Source organism: Alosa pseudoharengus, unplaced genomic scaffold (assembly GCF_046254945.1).
Source record: "Alosa pseudoharengus isolate Yale_2024_CS ecotype anadromous, Long Island Sound unplaced genomic scaffold, YU_APseudo_1.1 YU_APseudo_1.1_scf_13, whole genome shotgun sequence".
Lineage (NCBI taxonomy): Eukaryota > Metazoa > Chordata > Actinopteri > Clupeiformes > Clupeidae > Alosa > Alosa pseudoharengus.
In genome coordinates this window covers 32488014-32508352 of record NW_027468598.1, presented here as the reverse complement: position 1 = coordinate 32508352, position 20339 = coordinate 32488014, and the positions used below count along the sequence as shown (strand labels likewise).

Genomic DNA, 20339 nt, shown 5'->3' with positions numbered 1-20339 from the left:
GTCCGAAGCGCTAACCAGTAGGCCACGGCTGCCCAAAGAAAGATCACTGCGTTGGCCGGGAATCTAACCCGGGTCAACTGCTTGGAAGGCAGCTATGCTAACCACTATACCACCAACGCCACTAATACACAGAATATTCATAGAAACTATATGAACTACTGTAAAGCTCACGTAGAATGGTTTTAGAAATATGTTTGGTGATGTAAAAATTACATAGGAAAGGAAGTAGCTAGCTTAACTAAATGGATATAAAAAAATCATACTTACATGGTAGTATTTTTTTTTCAAAGGCACTAACAGCTCTTTGCCACTAGATGTCGCACAAAGACAGTTTGATTCTGGTTCGATTCTAGATATAATTTCAACCAATGCAATGCATATAGTCAAATCATACACATATTAAAAAAGCAAGGGTTTCGCAGGAAGATTGTTCAAAGGTTGAATCAAATATTTATTTTATTTAATATATACATTTCTGCTAAATGGCAATGGCACTGCTTTGATATAAATATTTTGGAGATTTCAAGATTGTGCCATAAAAGCATATTGCATGCAGGAAAATAAATGTTGTACAAATCTTTGATATGTTTTCTATTTTATAACAGTACTTTTCAGTTATGTGGTCACACAAGTTCCTATGCATCCTATGTTGGTTGTAAAGTCTCTTTTTGAACTTCCTTGACACCAAAACTCAAGGAAGTACTACACAGTTGAAAACTTAAACCACAAAATAACTTCATACAACAGCTCCTTTGGCAAATGATTAAATACGAAAAATACAAATCACAATTTGTCTACGATTATGTGTCGACATACAAGACTAATATTTCAGTACGATCACAGAAATATATTTACACAATCAAATGTTTGGCACATCAACGCTAACAGTGCATTTGATAAAAGAACTGCATAAAAAAGACAGTGTGTGCAGTAGATTTCATGAACGATTACATACACATTGTTCTGTGCGACAGGCATTTTAAGGACATAAAATAAACAAATGAACAAAACCAAAACAAACAAATAATAACTATCTACTCCAGGGTGATTATTTACTGCATGATCAGGCCAATGCCTTCACAGACCACCAGGGGGCCGCAGACCCAAATGTGAAAATCCCTGGTCTACTCTAAACCAACGTGTGTTGAACTGAAATCTGCAGATAGATATATATGTGCAGATGTTGCATTTCCTTCATTTAATCTCACAATTCCTTAATTTCCTTCATTTAATCTCAAAAACATCTATGGTCAAGATAGGAACAAGATTAAAGATGGCTATTACAGGGACAAGTAAAACGCTACCTTCATCATACCTATAAATGTGCCCTCTGGGTTTATACACCACACACGCACAAACACATACACACACAGATAACTGACTCACAACGACATCCCCTTCAAAGAGACAAAAGCACAGTGCTTAGTGTGTACTCCAAAGCCTTCTTTCCAAAGTCATGCTCTTCTTTCAAAAACAAACCACCAAACCAAAATCCGATCTATTTTCACAGTGTGCAGTTGAAGAAAAGATTCAGACATAAGAGTTGAGGCTAGAGCTTCTCCTCCTCTCCCATTGAGCTCTGCACAGCAGAGGGGAACACAAAGGAATCTGCCCAGCCAAGCTCGGCCTGCCCCACACCATTTACTGATATACACTGTGCAGAGGACTCTGGGTAATGTATCCCATAAGCCCCTGCACAGTTGTTGGGGGGTGGGGTGGGGTGCGTAGGAGAGGGGGATGAGGAGAGTTGGGAATCACAAACAACTGCTTAGTGGGCAAACAGGCGTAACAATGCCAGCACTCGCACCCCCCCCCCCCCTCGTCTGGATTACTTCCAGAGGGGTAGGCATTAGGAGCGCCTGCATCTGTTCACACAGATGTGCACCGTGCTGGTGTCGTACGGCAGGCCTCGCGCTTGATTTACACACAACCAACTGGAGCAGGCTGTTCTCCAGCTACAGACAAACACACACACACACACACACACACACACACACACTGATCTGATCGCGAGTAACAGCAGCCACTTGCGCTCGATCTCTCTTCCTCTCTCTCTCTCCCTCCCTCCCTCCTTCCTTCATATGCCCAATTCTTTTCTTTTTCCTTCCCTCTCCCCGTATCCCCCTCTTCCGTCCAGAACTGCTGCGTCCCCCTCTCAGCCGAACGCTCAGCTCCGGCACACATGGTGGGAAAAAGATTGTGATGTCCTGGACTCTGGCCTAGTCCTGCACAAGATTAGGATAATTTCATATTTACACTGTGAAAGAAAACTCCCATAGTGTTCTGGGTGTTAAGCAGAAGGAAGAGGGCCTTTCTCTCTCTCTCTCTCTCTCTCACACACACACACACACACACACGCACACACACGCACACACCTAGAGGTGTACTTTACCCAGACACTTTCTCAGAAGACTGCAAGAGCCTGAGTTGTTGACTGCCAACAGGTGCCTTCATAAAGATTTGCAGCAGCAGCAGCAGCAAGGCAAAAAAGAGACTTTGAAATAGTTCCATTGGATCCGATCTGCCCTCCATCTGGCTACTAGGTGTAATGGTTGCACATGCATGGAGTTGCGTTACTGCGCGTTAACGGTGTCACTTCCCAACTGAGGCTGCAGCGTGACCAGCCTACACAGAGAGCTGCTGGTCAAGTCTGATGTGTCAAGCTGAGGCAAAGCAGAGCGTTGCTCCGGCCTCTACAGGATGGGCCCTCATATGATAAGAGACGCAATTGGACACAACGTCCATACCAGACACATAGCGCAAGTCCTTTATATCAGAGCTCAGGTCAACTCAGGAAACAGACCCCTGAGGCGCATCTGGCTGTGATCCGGCTGTGATCCGGCTCGGTCTCCGCAGTAGAACTCAAGCAGGGGAGACATGGGACACTGACACATGACCCCAGTTGAAGCTGCTCAGCTGAAGGCAGAATCAGTCTTTTGCGTCTCTTTAAAAGGTGCATGAAGTCCCTAGTAGAAAAGCTGACAGTGTGCCAACCAAACCGATTTCGAGGCTGATCTCAGTTTCTAATCATGTGTAGGAAAATGTGTGGGCTTTGCAGGTACTGAGAAGTTTCAAATACTACATTCATTTCTCGTAGAATCACTTCTGAACAATGATCCACTTTAGCCTCTGACCACAACGCGTCCTTTATTTCAGCGTATTTCCTATTATTTAGTGCTGCATTTGTCCTGGCTGAAATGGAACAAAACGAGTTGATATTGTGGCTTTTGTGAAATTGAAAGATTTAACTCCTTAATATAGTAGAGTGATTGAAGCAGAGAAGAATAGGAGCAGAATAAGAGTTGAACCTACATGTGAAACAACAGAGTGAGTATGAGAATAGGGGAATATAGTCCTGATTGGCTTTTCCACTCTTCTCCCAGTTTACTCACACACACACACACACACACACACACACACTCTTGATCATCACTCTTCTCCAGTGTCTCCCCTCTTGGTCAGGATGCGTCATTTGATGCGGTGACGCACAAGCGAGGACTCGTCTGTGATCTCGCTGCCCCGGCCTCGGCGTCGGCACGGCAACATCAGCAGCAGCACCAGGACAAGCAGCACCAGGGCACAGAGCCCCATCAGCGCGTACGCCAGCACCCACAGCAGCGGCTCACGCAGCAGCGAGCTGGACACGCAGTCCGACGACACCGTCTCCGCCAGGAAGGGCCCCGCGATCTCCGCCAACGGCTGCCCAGCTAGCTCTGAGGGGAGGGAAGAGGGGTCAACATGAAGTTTTGTTTAGATAGCACGTGGACATACACAGTGGTCATTCAATGTGGAATTGTATGTATACATAGGACACTCAAATCAAGCTTAAACACTTTAACAACGACAAAGCAGCATAGCAGAGAAGGACAGACAGAGAAGAAGAGAAGAGAGATGGACAGATGAAAAGAGAAGAGAGAGAGAAGAGAGACAGAAAAGAAGAGAAGAGAGACAGAGAAGAAGTGAAGAGAGATGGACAGAAAGAGAGAGGAGAGAGAAATGAGACGAGAAGATGAAACCGTGATGGAAGGCAAGACAGGAAAAGGAGAGGTGAGAAAAACACAGCAAAAGTGCAGGGAGGAGGAGAGGAGAGGAGAGGAGGAGAGGAGAGGAGGAGACTGGGCTACTGGGTGAGAGGAGGCGGGGCAGGAGAAAAACAGACCAGTTGAGTCCACTGACAGATCAGTCTGGGCTCAAGTACTGTGTGCATATTAGAAAACAAAGTATTTGTCCAAAGTCTGTACTGTAAAAGCTGCTGACGCCGTCTTTCTTCTTGTCTGACTGACCCCCTTACAAGTTGTGCTGACAGAACTGGCTGGGTGGCTCTGGGAAATCGGCCCTCTCTTTCAGCAGTGTGTCAGATGGCCTCCTGATGACCGGTCCTGCTGCAGTGAACACCCTGCTTCTGTTTAACATTAATACTAATGCTGCCCAAAATAGACGCTAGCTCCCTACAGGCCAGCCGATACGGTATACGGTACGGTATACCGTATCGGCTACGATACGGTACCGAAATGCTTTAGGGAACTAAAGGTGATGGTAAACATGGCAACGTCTTGAGCAAGATACTTCCCCATTGGCATTAGACAGCATATTTTTTATCTAGAAATCTTGAATCACCAGTAGGCAACTTTTGATGATAATTAGGGTTGGGTATCGTTTGGGTTTTATTCGATACCGGTGCTAAATCGATACTTTTAAAACGGTGCCGGTGCCGAAACGGTGCCTGAACCGGTACTTTGTTTTTAAAATGTTTTAAATTAAAATGGTCTAAAGCATGAATTGCTTTTTTTATTGATGAGACAAATTTGAACATGAATTTGAACTGTTATATTCAATTTACTATCAATATCTCATTGCTCCTATGAATAATAAATTTAAATGTTAAAACAGCTTGCCATGCATGCACACACAATGGTAAGCTTTCAAGTTTACCCAGTGTAGGCGGTTTGCCATAAGGTATGTTAAAACCGCTTGCCATAAAACTGCCAGGTCATGGACAACGGCATTTGCAAGCAAGCTAATCTAACAGGGACTCTACTTTCCAGTTAATTCAGTGTGTTCCCAAATGCTTCAAGAAATGTTATGTCTTAACCCATAACACGCAGTAGTTTTGAACATGTTAGGCTATATGTCGGTGTTGAAGTGTTTACATTCCCAGCGCTAGCCAAGTAGGCATTTTAACAGCAACCATGGCTATGCGCTAACACCAGTCAGCTGAGTTTAATTAGCGATAACTTACGGAGATGGTTTCGTAGCCTCTTTGACAGCTCAGTGACATCAGGTATGTAACCTACATATTTGTTTTTTGCCAGCTAACTTTTAACATGATCTTCATATTCATTGTGATGCTATATGGACCTCATGCACATGAAAGATTAATATCATGCCATTATGTTGTTTAACACACCGTGAAATAAAGTTTTCACCTCACAACTTTGCTGATAACATTTCAAATAAATGTCAGTTATGCATTAGCAAGGATATTGTGTAACGTATAGGCTAGGCTAGCCTACTGTTGATGTTGTTTCTAGCCTTTTGCTTGTGTGTAGTTAGGCCCACTGCTAGATTTTGACAGGAGCTCGCGATATCGCTTAAAAGTAAGCTACTTGGGCTCACGCAAGCTGTCAAACACTGTCCACTCATGTGGTGCACCCCTCTGGTTTATACATCCAGTGTTTATGTTAACTAACTGTATCTGGATGTGTTGCTATCAGAGCAAGACGTTAGAGATGGCGCATGACATGCAGTGATGCCTCGTATAAAAAATAAAAAAAAACGCTATTTAAGCACCGAAATGAGGCACCGAAATCCACGTTGTTATTCGATGCAGTTACTACCGTTTGTGTAGGCACCGGTGCCATATTAGAACCGGGTTTCGGTGCCCAACCCTAATGATAATCCAGTCAGAACATACGGGATTCTGTGATGTTGGTGCCCCAGGCAAAAAAAGTTCACTGCTTAGAAAGTTGGCACGTGTGTCATCACCTTAAGGGTGTAGGGAACAGTGACTTCTATCTGCGACTCTTTGAGAAACAGGTGTTGTCATAAAGAATACCCGACATTTCCCACTTGAGTGCACGGACAGGGACACCAGACTGACCAACCCGAACTCCTCTCGTCCGACTCACCTGCACACGTGCTGACCGCGAAGCCCACTCTCTTCTGGGCGCGGTCGAAGGCCACGTAGAACCCCTCCATCACCGTGGCGCCGATGACCAGGCCGTTGACCGACGACGAGATGCCGAATCGGAAGCAGTCTAGTGTGCCGTCCACATCTGTGATTGGCTGAATGTACAGCTGCAGAGAGCCAATGAAAGTGCAGCATTACTGACAGGTTAAAAACTGTGTGACACTTTTTTGTGTTACAAATATGAACTATAAACAGCACAACGAACTTGTGGTCAAAATATAGTAGTAATAATGTTCGCAGAAAGGATTAAAATAATGGTCTTGAGATGAATACTGAATGAGACTTTGCTCCATGCAATGTATAAGTATAAGTAAGTATACGTATATATACTCTTTTCATCCCGTGAGGGAATTTGGTCTCTGCATTTATCCCAATCCGTGAAATTAGTGAAACACACTCAGCACACAGTGAGCACACACTAATCCCGACACAGTGAGCTGCCTGCAACAACAGCGGCGCTCGGGGAGCAGTGAGGGGTTAGGTGCCTTGCTCAAAGGCACTTCAGCCGTGCCTACTGGTCGGGGTTCGAACCGGCAACCCTCCGGTTACAATTACGAAGCGCTAACCAGTAGGCCACGGCTGCCCCCCAAAGAACCGTGGAGATGCCGGGGGGATGCAATGTGAGGCACTTAGAGATATCAACAGGTAGAACATGGAACAGAGTAGAACCGGAACAACGACTCATTCTGCAGCATTCTGAAGAGCTGTGTAATAAGGTTCCCTTATGACACACTACAAGAGGGGAACCAGGAACAATGCTGGAGATAACAGACTTATCAGTGGTGTGGCGCTATGAGGAAACACTGTCCACAATCAAGCTCAACTTCACAACAGACAGCTAATCACAAACCAGTTTGACTGGTGTGATACAGCAAGTATGAATGTCATGAGTGGCTGACTCACTTGATTTTATGTGTGTGTGTGTGTGTGTGTGTGTGTGTGTGGCGTATACCCATCCTGACTGTAAAGTAAAGTAAGGCAAATACTAGTTCAGAGCACTTACACAAAACCAAACGTAATCCCCTTGTTGTTCTGTAGCTTTCATGACACTGACTGGCTGACTCACTTATGAGTGTGTGTGTGTGTGTGTGTGTGTGTGTGTGTAGAGCTGTTCTGTTGGTTTTGACACTGACTGTTCAATCCCACTCACTTTACTTTCAGTCTTTACTTTCACTGTATTGCTGGTTGACATGCATAGTATAGTGTGTATAACAGATATACACATAGATGTGTGTGTTCTTGTCAGAGTTCATGTGTGTGTTTGTTACTGTGTGTGTGTGTCTATGTAGCCCACCTGAGGGAGGATGGTGATTCTGAAGGACTGGCTGGTGTTGGTTCCACGCAGGTAGATGGAGATCTTTGGAAAGAACCTCCATGGAGACTCTCCCATTGCCCAGCACGCCAGCTTAGTGCCCGTCCAGAACCCTGAGGCCGAATCCTGGATCTGTACACATGAGGGGGCAGTAGGGGCAGAAGCCGATTACAACCACTAGCCAGGGAACTACAGAAGGGAACCATTGCCAACTAAACCACCCAATGTTAACAGAACCACTAGCCAGGGAACTACACAAGGGAACCATGGCCAACTAAACCACCCAATGTTATCAAAACCACTAGCCAGGGAACTACACAAGGGAACCATTGCCAACTAAACCACCCAATGTTAACAGAACTGACATTAGTAGGTCAAATTTCAGACAATCCCGCCTTAATCTACCAAATATCTTCAACTTCAGTATTATTGTTCACTTGCATTCTTAGAAATATACATATTATTGACATACAGTATATAATTGGGCTTATATTATGTGAGTGCAACACGTCCATTCCAACAGTCATCTGACAGCGCAAAAGCAAGTAAACAGGTTCACCTTCAATACACCATGGTAACCATGGTAACAATGTCACGTTTGAATGAAGGCACGAGAACAAGGAACGAGGAAGTATTCTTAAGTATCAGATTACACCTCCTCATTCCATCAAGTGCACAAGTTATGAAGGTGAACATTGTTTGATTTCCTCCATGGGTATGTGCCTGTCTATTTTGTAGAGGACTGACACTGGACAATTCAATAACACAATAAATATTGTGTTGTCATAATCAGTGATTGACTGTTTGATAATGTAGCTTTTCAAATTAGTCCATCTCACTCAAGTCATAACATTACATATTACATTACATTACATTAAATTTGGCTGACGCATTTTTAACCAAAGCGACTAACAACATGGTAAGCAGTTTTAAAGCAATTCTCAACAATTTTAGGACAATTTAAAAACGGTAGAGTACAGTAAGAATAAGTGCATCAGTAAGTGCTGTTTTTAAGAGTTACGTGTCACTTCAAGACGGCTGGTAAGTGCTAGGATCAGCAAGACATATTATGCACATAGTCATGACAATAACTGATGGCAGATGCATGACACCGTAAAATAATCAGAAAAATAATCTGTCCAAAATATCTTGTGAAAAATATGAAATCCACATCTGCAATGGCAAGGTTATGGTGATGTAAGTGTTAGTATTGCGGCGCCCTAAGGAAGCGTCTGTACCAGAGAAGTCTGGGAGATGGCGTCCACCACGGCGTTGAACACGTTGACGGGCAGTCTGAGGAGCGTGGTGCCGCTGTCCACGATGGCCTTGTCCGAGTTATACTGGACACAGGAAGGAAGGGACAGGGGGGGGGGGGGGGGGACATTAGTCGCTCGCTCGCTGGTCTGGGCAGGTGTCAACACAGGAAGCACAAGATTCTGAGTTTAGAGAAATTAATTAAAGAGCCACATTTGAAATAACCGCACAAAACAGCCACAATACAGGCAGCCTTTGATGTCATGGCCATAGCTGACTGTTCATGACTCTCATTTTAGAAGCACTGGGAGACCCGCTGGTCGCCACACTGCAAAAAGTGAAATCTTACTAAGTGTTATAATCTTATATTAAGATAAAAAATCTAGTTACTATTGTTTTTAATATAAGGATACTTACTTTGAGCTTTCTTGTAAGATTATTTGACTTGAAATAAGTCAAAATCTTCTTAAATTAAGACATAAAAAACAAGCAAATATATCTGCCAATGGATTAAGAAAATATATCTTAAAATTTAAGATTTAAGACAATTAAGTCATAAATCTTAAAAGGGACACCAGGCAACGTTTTCGTGTTAATTACTCATCTTCGTAAGTCGGTATATGGTTAAATGACTCATTACAGGGCGAATGAAGACTCTCGCCCGCCCCTACTGCCTGTAGGAAGAATATCCCGCTTGCAAGTTCAGTGTATCGTACCCGCCGACCGAAGCAGGATCAATTTACATCCTGCATCCACAGCACAGAGGCAGGCTAACGAAACGCTAGCGATTGTTGCAAACGTGTGTATAATGGCAGAGCCGGCGAAGAAGCAGCGAAAACCCTTGACGGAAGATGCAAAGAAAAGGAAAAGAGCTTCAGACAGAGCGAGGGGGAGTTTCGTAGAGAAAAAGCATCAGGCTTGCCTGGTGTCCCTTTAAGCAACCTAACTGATAGATATTGTTGTTTACGTGGGGTCAATTCTTTCCTGCTGCTCAGTTGTCGAAACTTGAAGTCGAAAGCATGACAGAGGAAGAGGGCACCACTTAGGCTATTTCAGATGTTCGTGCCTTTCTAAAGAAAGGTAGGCTACCCTACATTCAAAACCAAGAAATATAAAATCAAACATCTGGCAGTCTTTCTCAGCTGTGTGTGTCAAATTTCGGGAGACAGAAAGCAGAACTGTATATTCATGATGTTCCGTTGTCGAAGTCGAAAGCATGACGGAGGAAGAGGGCACCACTCGTAGGTCTACCTAGGCTAGATGTTTCTGAAGAAAGGCTACCCTACATTCAGAACCATGAAACGTAAAATAAATCAAACACCTGGCAGTCTTTCTCAGTTATGAGTGTCAAATGCTTCTTTCGTGAGACAGAAAGCAGAACTGAATATTACTCCTGTTTATAGGCCTACAGCTGTCTTGTGCGGGTTTTAAGCATTAAGTGGGAGCGGGACATAATGTTATAGATGTGAGCGGGACTAAAAAATTTTTTCGGGAGCAGGCGGTACAGGACTGAAAAATCTGTCCTGCGCAGACCTCTAACCGGTGGCATGCTTCAATCCAGAATCCACTTTATGAATGAGAGTGAAAGTACTAAAAGGGGTTATTTTACAAAACAGTAAAATCACATGTTTGGACATAATAGAATAGGATTCCCCAAACCTCTTAATCTATTAGTACCCATATCATTTACAGATGGGATCATCAAACATCCCAGGGAAGTACAATCTGATGGACTAACACAGTGAGTTATAATGAGTTCTTCATGTGGTACCTCTCTGCAGTCCAGATTCAGGTTCTGGTCTCCCACCTCCAGCTTCAGAACCTCCACCTGGTAGTACCACTCCTGCATGATGGGGGTGTACCACATGGACCCCCGGTACAGAGTTGGTTCGACCCCACCCATGATCTGAAACAGAGTGGAGGTGACACAAGGTGATGCGAGCAATGTTGTTGTAACCACATAACTGGTTCTAAGTGTTCTGATTGGATGATCATCATGACAATTTGCCTACTGACGATCGAAGTTAATGATTTAATTTGTTGCGTCTCGTAACTATATTGATACCCCCAGAACAGCCTGTCCAACAGGTCATTGATCTCCTCAAGCTTCATCACATAAGGAACACAGACATTTGGGATCCTTCAACCCTAAGATCCTTCAACCCTATTATTTTCCTTGATTTCATTTTTTAAATATTCCCTTACTAACTTCCCACGTCAAAAAGTCAGACAATGTAAATAGGAACTCAAAAGAGAGAGCTGTTGTTATCAACACTATTAATATGTCTCAACCCTGCCAAGAGGATTTTTACGATGACACACAGACCGAGTTGGCCCCAGAATGCATTGCACCGTCCCTGTCCATCTGTGACCGCAGCAGGAGGCGCCATCTCGGCATATCCCAGCATCCCCCACGACTACTGACAGATCAGATCAGATCCGACCTGACTGCGGGGCTGGCTGGCTGGCGTCTTTGTTAGCTTAATTAGCCTGGCTGCGCTAAATGTACTGGGACACTTGAGAGAGGAGTGTCCAGTCTGTGTTAGCTTAATTAGCCTGGCTGCGCTAACTGCACCGAGATACATGAGAGAGGAGGGTCCAGTCTGTGTTAGCTTAAATAGCCTGGCTGCGCTAACTACACTGGGATACATGAGAGAGGAGTGTCCATTCTGTGTTAGCTTAATTAGCCTGGCTGCGCTAACTACATTGGGATACATGAGAGAGGAGTGTCCATTCAGTGTTAGCTTAATTAGCCTGGCTGCGCTAACTACACTGGGATACATGAGAGAGGAGTGTCCATTCTGTGTTAGCTTAATTAGCCTGGCTGCGCTAACTACATTGGGATACATGAGAGAGAAGTGTCCATTCTGTGTTAGCTTAATTAGCCTGGCTGCACTAACTGCACTAGAATACATGAGAGAGCAGTGTCCAGGAGAGGACAGAGACAGCGCTGGGGCCCAGGGTACTGACGACTCACGGCTCATCAGCCTTCATGAGTGACAGGGTCATTACCAAACCTCTATTATATGTTATACCAGCCAGAATGTGAAGAATTGAACACTTACGATGCAATATGGACATTTTTAGTCCAGAAAGTCAGAAAAATATAATAGACCACTGTGACAGCTGTGATCTGAATATTCTCTACTGGGATGTTGCATTATATTTCATTCATCTTTGGAAGCACATCTGTAGGCAGTATCAGATCATCTGTCTATTCTACTTAGCACTGAATGTCTTTATTCTGTAGATCGAGATGATCAAACAGGAGATGATCAGTGTGATGGAGTGCCGTCACTACGGTAGAGTATGCACTCGGACTGCCATACCAACGGTCACTATGGTTGAGTATGCACTCCGACTGCCATACCAACGGTCACTACGGTTAAGGCGAGGTGGGGTGACTAGAGGGTGACAATTTTTCGGGATTCCCGCGGGTTTCCCGCAGTACGGGAGTAAATTTCACTGTTGGTAACGTGATTGGGACGGGACAGGAAATAATAAACGGGAGCTGGCGGGAAGCCAGAGATTAACTTTAAAAAATGACGCTGCAATGCAGTGAGTGCGCCCAAAGACGTGAGGCATTTCGTTTTAGAAAAGAGAACCAATTACAACCCACAATACGTTTGTTGATTGGTAGCCTATCAGAGCAAGACAAAGCAGCTGCCCTGTTCACAATCAATCAGCTTCAGCGACTAGGCCCTAAGGCAAAATGGATGCAAAGAAACAGTTACAGGCGAAAGTGTCAGCAAAGGACAGCTCTATTCAATTGCACGAAAAATTGTTTTGTTTACCCATATGCTTCGCTGGTTTAACGTGATGAGAACGGTGCAAACTTAACTGATGGGATGAGATCTACAAATCTGACTATGAAATGATTTAAGCATAGCCTACACAAAGTCCTGTAAAATATGTAATTGTAATGTAGCACAAAATGATCGGCTATTAAAGAAAAGTTAGACTTTTTGGGGGGTCTGTCACGTGATCGGGATATTTGTGCGGGCTCGGGATGGGACGGGAGTGAAAATTGATTCCTGTGTCACCCTCTAGGGGTGACTGCTCTCTCCCTTCGCTATACTGATGATGATGATGATGATGATTATGATACTGTAATGGTGGTAGTGACGAAGGCAACTCACCAGACTCCCGCCGACCGGGTCAGCGGTGGTGCTGGCGGCAATGCCCGCTCCGCACATCTGCAGAGAGAAGACGTCGGGGATGCCCGTCTGGCGCACCAGCGAGTTGAAGAAAGGCTCCACTGACGAGTCCGGCTGGGGACGAGACATGACGGACATTCAACAGAGAGACAAAGATATTTAAACAGCACTGTGTGTCAGTGTGTCTGTGTGTGTGTGTGTGTGTGTGAATAGTGTGGGTGCACTATTGTTGAATAAGTGCAAACACACAGAGAACAGAGAGCTAGAGGATCAACAGAAGAATTTTGCTGAAACTGACTTTAATGCAACTGTATTGAGTTAAAAACACAGACTGTACCTTTAAGAGTCTTTTTCACAGTAATCAATAACCATTCATTATTTAGTAAGTATTCATTAGTCATATATTGATTGCACAGCCATGATTCATAATTATTATTTGAGTATTAATTCAGTGTGGTCACTGAAATGCTGGCCTCCACTTCCTTGTAGGCACCACTGTAAAAAAAAGGACCTGTTGCACCAGAATGATTTAGAGTAAAAACATTTAATGGCTACAGTAATTTTCTGTGTATTAGCCGCATTGTTTATAAGCCGCAGGACGGTGTTTTATGCAAGTTAAAAGAAACAAAACCATATTAATACCATATTAACGGCCCCCGGGTATTAACCTCAATAGTTTACGGAAATTTCGGTATGCACTTTTCTCTTTTAAGGTATTCGACATGTGCAGCGTTCGACAGGTGCAGGGTGCACCTAATTCGACAGTGTGCAGCGTTTCGAGCGTCTATTCAAAGCCTCCACAGCGCAGCAGTTAAAGACACGCATCTGTGAAATTAAAATGTAACACCTTTTGCTGAGGTCCTCTCTGAAATCTTTCCCATTAAAAAGAAGCCATTACTTCATTTCTGGAGCCATTCTTATGTAAGTGTCAATGTCTGTATGTTAGCTTAATGATAAAACGAGGACCGTGTGACTAGTGACTAAGTATTCCTAAAGGGCGGGTGAGTCATCGCTTCACAGTGTGACTTTGGCTCCTTGGCTCTGTTTCCTTGTGTCCAATGGACCTTTAATGTGTCGCTGCTCTCTGGTCAGTGCCTCTCCAATCCTCTCCATCTGCCACTGCACACAAAGCCCACTACATGGGGTGCTGCTAACTTCATAAGCCCACTGCACAGGTCAGGGTGCTACACGTATCCTACATAGGGCTTCCGCTTACTGAGTTGATTTCACTGAAGAAAATTAAGCTCCCACAAGAGGTAAATTTCTGAGGACATAGCTTAGGGCAATGGGGTGGGGGTGAGTGGGCATGTGTGTGTATTTGTGTGTGTATTTGTGTGTGTATTTGTGTGTGTGTGTGTGTATGTGTGTATTTGTGTGTGTATTTGTGTGTGTATGTGTGTGTGATGGGTGTTCTCCAAGTTCTCCAGGCCAATTCAGGACACGGATCACTTGGGTTCTTGTGTCTTCCATCAGCTGTGAAGCGTCTCTAACACATCCGCACTAGATGCTACATTTGATCTCTGGACTCCACTCGTCCACCCCCCTGTGCCAACACACACCATGACCCCCCCCAACCCCCCTCCCTGTGTGCCACGCTGCGTTAACCGGCCTCTCCAATTCACCACACCGTCCCCCCCCCCCCCTCCCCCCACCTCACAGCTTCAAAGGGCAGCGCCACCGGTGCCAAGCTCTTACCCGCGCCAGCATGGGGTAGGCCATGCCCAGGATGCCCTGCCAGTTGACCCCGGGTAGGAAGAAGCCTTCGGAGGAGAGGATGGCGGCGATGTTGATGGTGACCGTAGCGTTGGGGCCCTTGGGGATGGAGATGAGGTCGGTGCCCAGCTCGCCCTCCCAGTCGCCCTGCGTGTAGCGGACCTGCACCGCACGTCCACTCGTCCAGTACGAGCTTGAGCTGGGGGGGGGGGGGAAGAGAGGACAGAGAGAGATGGGGGGAAGAGGAGAGGGGGTTGGAGGAAGTGTAAAGAGGAAGAGGGGAGAGATGTGGAAAGAGGAAATAAAGAGATAAGAGATGAACTGATGAACATAACAGAGTAAGAGAAACAGGGGATGATTATATGAGCATTAACCATATTAGACACGTACAGTGACATCTTGCATTTGTGTGTGTGTGTGTTTGTTTGTGTTTGTGTGTGTGTGTGTGTGTGTGTGTGTGTGTGTGTGTGTAAAGGTGTATGTCTGTGTGTAAGCATCTTCACACACACACAGACACACTCTCTGCAGCGAGAGGAAATGCACTCGTGTAGCAAATGAGGCACATCATGAGCGAGAGCCAGCCTTGAGTGGCCAATCACGACTGAAGGACCGCCGAGACCAGCGCTCGCGCCAACCGCCAGGGCTTGGCATTCAGCTAATTCTCCTCTAATTCACTCGATTAGTGGCGAGATTGTTCGTTTAAACAGCTTAATTCTCAGCTGGATCGGAACGCCGGTCCCACCCGGACACTCCAGAACTGACCGACTCGGCCACAGCTGCGAAACACACAAAAAAAAACCCCACAAACAAACACCTGTCGTCTCTCAGCAATAACATGGCGGGTAAATGCCTTTCACACCTGTGCCAGGACTAACAAAGGCATATTGAAACAGTGGGCTATTGCTAACACAGGAGAACAGTCCATAGCTTAGCTACAGATGGCTAAGCAGCCATGGCAAATGACTTAATCTGAGGCAGTCGTAGTGCAAGAGTATCATTACTGTATACTCTTGCAAAGAGGTGTTCTTAATTTGGTCTCATTAAAGAACCTTTCACAATAGTGGTAAAATACATTGTGGTAAAGGAACTTTGAAGTAGAACCTTAAACCATACGCCTACAGTTCTTCACTGGCTATATGTGAAGAACTGAATTGAACTATATATATATATATATATATATATATATATATATATATATATATATATATATATATATATATATATATATATATATATATATATAACCTTAAACCATACGCCTACAGTTCTTCACTGGCTATATGGTTTTTCAAGGCTGAAAAGGATTCTGAGAAGAACCACTACGGGTTCTTGAGTAATGTGATATGTATAAAGAACTGTAGACTTCAAACACTGTTTGTTTTAAAAAAAAGTCTCTCTCTCTCTCTCTCTCTCTGTGTGTGTGTGTGTGTGTGTTCATGCAGACTTACACGGCTCTGTTGAAGAAGTGTGTAATGAAGGGGTGCGGCGCTGCTGCTACCGCGAAGTTGCTGCTTCCCGTGTCCACCAGGATGTTGAGCTGCCAAGACAAATACCAAGCAAGGGTCACTCCCACTCCCAGCTCATTCTGTCCGCACGTCTGTCTCCGAAGTCGAGTCACTGTTACAGGTGCAAGGCTATCATAGAACACACAGGTACACACACCTGCCTCGGGTAGTGACAGGCACAGGTGTATGGAGTCAGGTGAAGTGTGGAGGAGTAGGCAGAGGCCAGCAATCTACCAGGACTGCCCTTCAGCCGCATTCTGACACACTAAGAGTGCACTACACTCTGCATTTTAACACACTCAGAGTACACTACACTTCGCATTCTGACACACACTCAGAGTACACTACACTCAGCATTCTCACACACTCAGAGTACACTAAACTCCGCATTCTGACACACTCAGAGTACACTACACTCCGCATTTTGACAAACTCAGAGTACTCTACACTCCCCATTCTGACACACACTCAGAGTACACTACACTCCGCATTCTCACACACTCAGAGTACACTACACTTCCCATACTCAGAGTACACTACACTCCGCATTTTAACACACTCAGAGTACACTACACTCCGCATTCTGACACACTCAGAGTACACTACACTCCTATTTTGACACACTCAGAGTACACTACACTCCCCATTCTGACACACTCAGAGTACACTACACTCCTATTTTGACACACTCAGAGTACACTACACTCCCCATTCTGACACACACTCAGAGTACACTACACTCCGCATTCTCACACACTCAGAGTACACTACACTCCCCATACTCACACACTCAGAGTACACTACACTCCGCATTCTGACACACTCAGAGTACACTACACTCCTATTTTGACACACTCAGAGTACACTACACTCCCCATTCTGACACACTCAGAGTACACTACACTCCGCATTTTAACACACTCAGAGTACACTACACTCCCCATTCTGACACACTCAGAGTACTCTACACTCCCCATTCTGACACACACTCAGAGTACACTACACTCCCCATACTCACACACTCAGAGTACACTACACTCCGCATTTTAACACACTCAGAGTACACTACACTCCGTATTCTGACACTCAGAGTACACTAAACTCCGCATTCTGACACACTCAGAGTACACTACACTCCGCATTCTGACACACTCAGAGTACACTAAACTCTGCATTCTGACACACTCAAAGTACACTACACTCCTCATTTTAACACACTCAGAGTACACACCAGTCCACATTTTAACACACTCAGAGTACACTACACTTCCCATTCTGACACACTCAGAGTACACTACACTCCCCATTCTCACACACTCAGACTAGTAGCCATGTAGCCACAAGAGACAATGACATGCAGCCACCTGTATACATTTATTACAGACAAAATAATCATCGGTGACGTTAGACATTGTATAATAAAGTTAAACTAACCTTAAGTTTGAGGCGACAAGGCAAGCAGTGGGCCAAAAATCGAATTCATAAAAACTCTTCCACCACTAGACACTTATGAGGCTAAGCTTATTCTGCATGAGTTAACTGTGCTCTTTGCTCTGTGAAGTGTTTTGTCTGCATGCAATGCATACCACAATGACTATAGATGTACAACAACAACCATGATAATTGAATCATCAATGATAATTGTTGCTGTTGTTGTCAATAATAATACATAATATTCCACCATATTATTATTTTAAAGCCATTTACTGGTATGCAAAACAACCCAGCAGCCTGAGGCTACACTAACGTTGAAGTGAATAATAAACAGCTCGTTTCAGCGATCCCTTGGGAGTCAAGACAACATAAAGAGGCAGCTTAAGCAGAGCCTCACATCTGAGACTGCACATCCCACAGTGAAGACACTTGATCATCAGATGCAGCGCTGCAGACATCATGTGCCTAACCAGGCATCCAATTAGGTTTTTACCACAAAGAGAGACATCAGCACAAGTGGGGCTGACAGCAGCATGGGTTATTACACAACGGCACCATTAAAGGAAACAGGCCTCTCTTAAGCACATGAGAGCTACTGGGTGTCGCATTCAAATCCCGTCAAGAATCAGAACAGAAGTGGTGCTTTTCGATTAGCCCAGAGATGGTCGTGTGCGTGTAGTCTGTGCTTGGCTGTTGTCTTGTATTTGTCAAGAAGGTGTCAGGGAACAGTGAAGGGGGAAGGTCCGGCGAGGGAGAACTAATGAGATAGCGGAGAGCTGGCACCTCTAGAAATGGGCAGCAGTAACATTGCAGGCATTACTCTGGAAACAAGTGCACACGCACACACACGCAACATATGTGCGTACACATTCACATGCAAACATTTGTGTGTGCACACACACATTATATTCAAACACGTGTGAAAACAGACACACACAGATGGCCTATGCCACACACAGTGGGCCTTTTCAGACTTCTCCAAGTAGGTCTTAAATCTTAAGCCATTAAACTTTGGCATGTATTTAAGGTCTTTATTTCAATAAGGCATTATGAGTAGGTCAAGGCCTAGATTCAGTTAGTGCTGAACACATGCACAAGCTCCAATCAGAGTATTCTCAGCATTTGGAATACTCCAGTTTACATGCTGATTCCCAGAAACCTTCAGCAGGGAGTTTTGAACATTCTAACAACATTCCACAACAATGTGAAGTTCCATAGAACGTTCTAAACTCCAACTGTTATCTTTGCTTACAATTTAATCGGAGTGAAATCAAATACTCCAGGTTATCTTCTCCGATTTTATAAAAGTGGAGTTAAATCGAAGAACTCCGTTTACATGACATTTTTAATCTGAGTAAATAATTGTATCCAAGCGAAATCTGATTGTTTGCAAGTAACCGCACTGAGAGGATATGGTAGCCCTTCCTGATTGTGTTAATCTGATATGGGTACAAAGAATCACTATAAAAGGTTCCACCGACCCTATAGGATTCCCCTTTGAACTACAAGGCCTAGCCTAGTTTTGTTGTGGATCTAGACTCCAGAATCCACAGTCAATGGCCTCCCCTAGGAGCCCTGATAAGTCTCCCTGTGTAAGTTTCAGTGGGGAAAGTATGTTGAAAGCACGTTGAAAATGTACTGAAGGCAGTGATCACACAAAAAAATAGAGTGGGGCCATAATCTCGCAGACAGTGTGTGTGCAGGAGCGTCCTTCACCTGGTGTGATGATGGGGCAGGGGATGATGGGGTGGGGTTCTTAGTCTCGCTCCCGCTTGCAACATTATGTCCCACTCCTGCCCACGTAAAGGCTGCACAAGATAGCTATAGGCCTATATGCAGGAGGGATATTCAGTTCTGCTTTCTGTCTCACCAAAGGAGCATTTGGCACACACAGCTGAGAAAGACTGCCAGATGTTTGATTTTATATTTCTTGGTTTTGAATGTAGGGTAGCCTACCTTTCTTCAGAATAGCAGTAACATCTGAAATAGCCTAGTGGTGCCCTCTTCTAGGGGTGTCACGATTCTCCAAATCCTCGATTCGATGTAATTTTCGATTTTAAAGTCACGATTCGATTCGATTTTCGATCTAATTTAAATATTACTATTAATGCATTCCTTATATGTTATTTACTCTTTTTGGCCTTTTCCTTTTTTTTTTTTTCGGGGGGCTTTTATTTTGAAACCGCTTTGAAACCGTTCCAACCGCGAGGTTGTAATGTAAACAGAACTAACTTTAGGCTAAAACAGAGACGTGAACATAGTAAAATGAAACAACACAGAATGTTAATTTGATTGTTTCAGCACACTCCGAAGAGACCCAAGGTTAGTGTTCATGGAATATGTACTTATAAATGTGCATTTTAAGCCTTAAAGTAACTTTGGACTGTAATTAGACCATCTTTTCACTTGCTAAGTTGAGTAGGCTAAGTTAGTTTTAATTGACGTGAATGAACGAATACTTCCACACCGGTGATTTCAAAGTAGCAAGAGGGGCTTTGATTTCGGTAGGTTGATGTGTAGGCCTATATTTTAACTGGCTGCAGCCTAAAATTAGAGGAGTGTTGACGCTGCAGTTCAGCCCGTGCATGTGTGTTTGTGCGTCTTGCCATACATGCTGAACGTGACATTGGGGGTGTGGCTGCATCGTCGATTCTACTTTTAAGTTCGAAGTTCGAGATTGAGATGTAATTTCGATCGATTTCGAAATAAAATCGAAATCGTGACACCCTTACCCTCTTCCTCCGTCATGCTATCGACTTCAAGTTTCGACAACT

General features: G+C 44.4%; 1 protein-coding gene and 1 non-coding gene across 2 annotated transcripts in view; both read right to left on the bottom strand.

The window, feature by feature from the left end:
- Positions 1-47: 47 nt before the first annotated feature.
- On the bottom strand, positions 48-119 carry trnag-ucc (transfer RNA glycine (anticodon UCC)). Its single transcript has one exon. It is a non-coding gene; the product is annotated as a tRNA-Gly (tRNA).
- Positions 120-425: 306 nt separating this feature from the next.
- Positions 426-20339, bottom strand: part of bace2 (beta-secretase 2) — a 23856-nt gene continuing 3942 nt past the window's right edge. The window contains exons 2-9 of the mRNA XM_076282860.1: positions 16075-16163; positions 14609-14825; positions 12896-13027; positions 10528-10662; positions 8741-8842; positions 7485-7634; positions 6129-6297; positions 426-3713 (exon numbers count right to left, since the gene is read on the bottom strand). Coding sequence (XP_076138975.1) covers positions 3469-3713; positions 6129-6297; positions 7485-7634; positions 8741-8842; positions 10528-10662; positions 12896-13027; positions 14609-14825; positions 16075-16163 — 1239 coding nt within the window. The 3' untranslated portion in view covers positions 426-3468. The remainder of the gene's footprint in view (positions 3714-6128; positions 6298-7484; positions 7635-8740; positions 8843-10527; positions 10663-12895; positions 13028-14608; positions 14826-16074; positions 16164-20339) is intronic.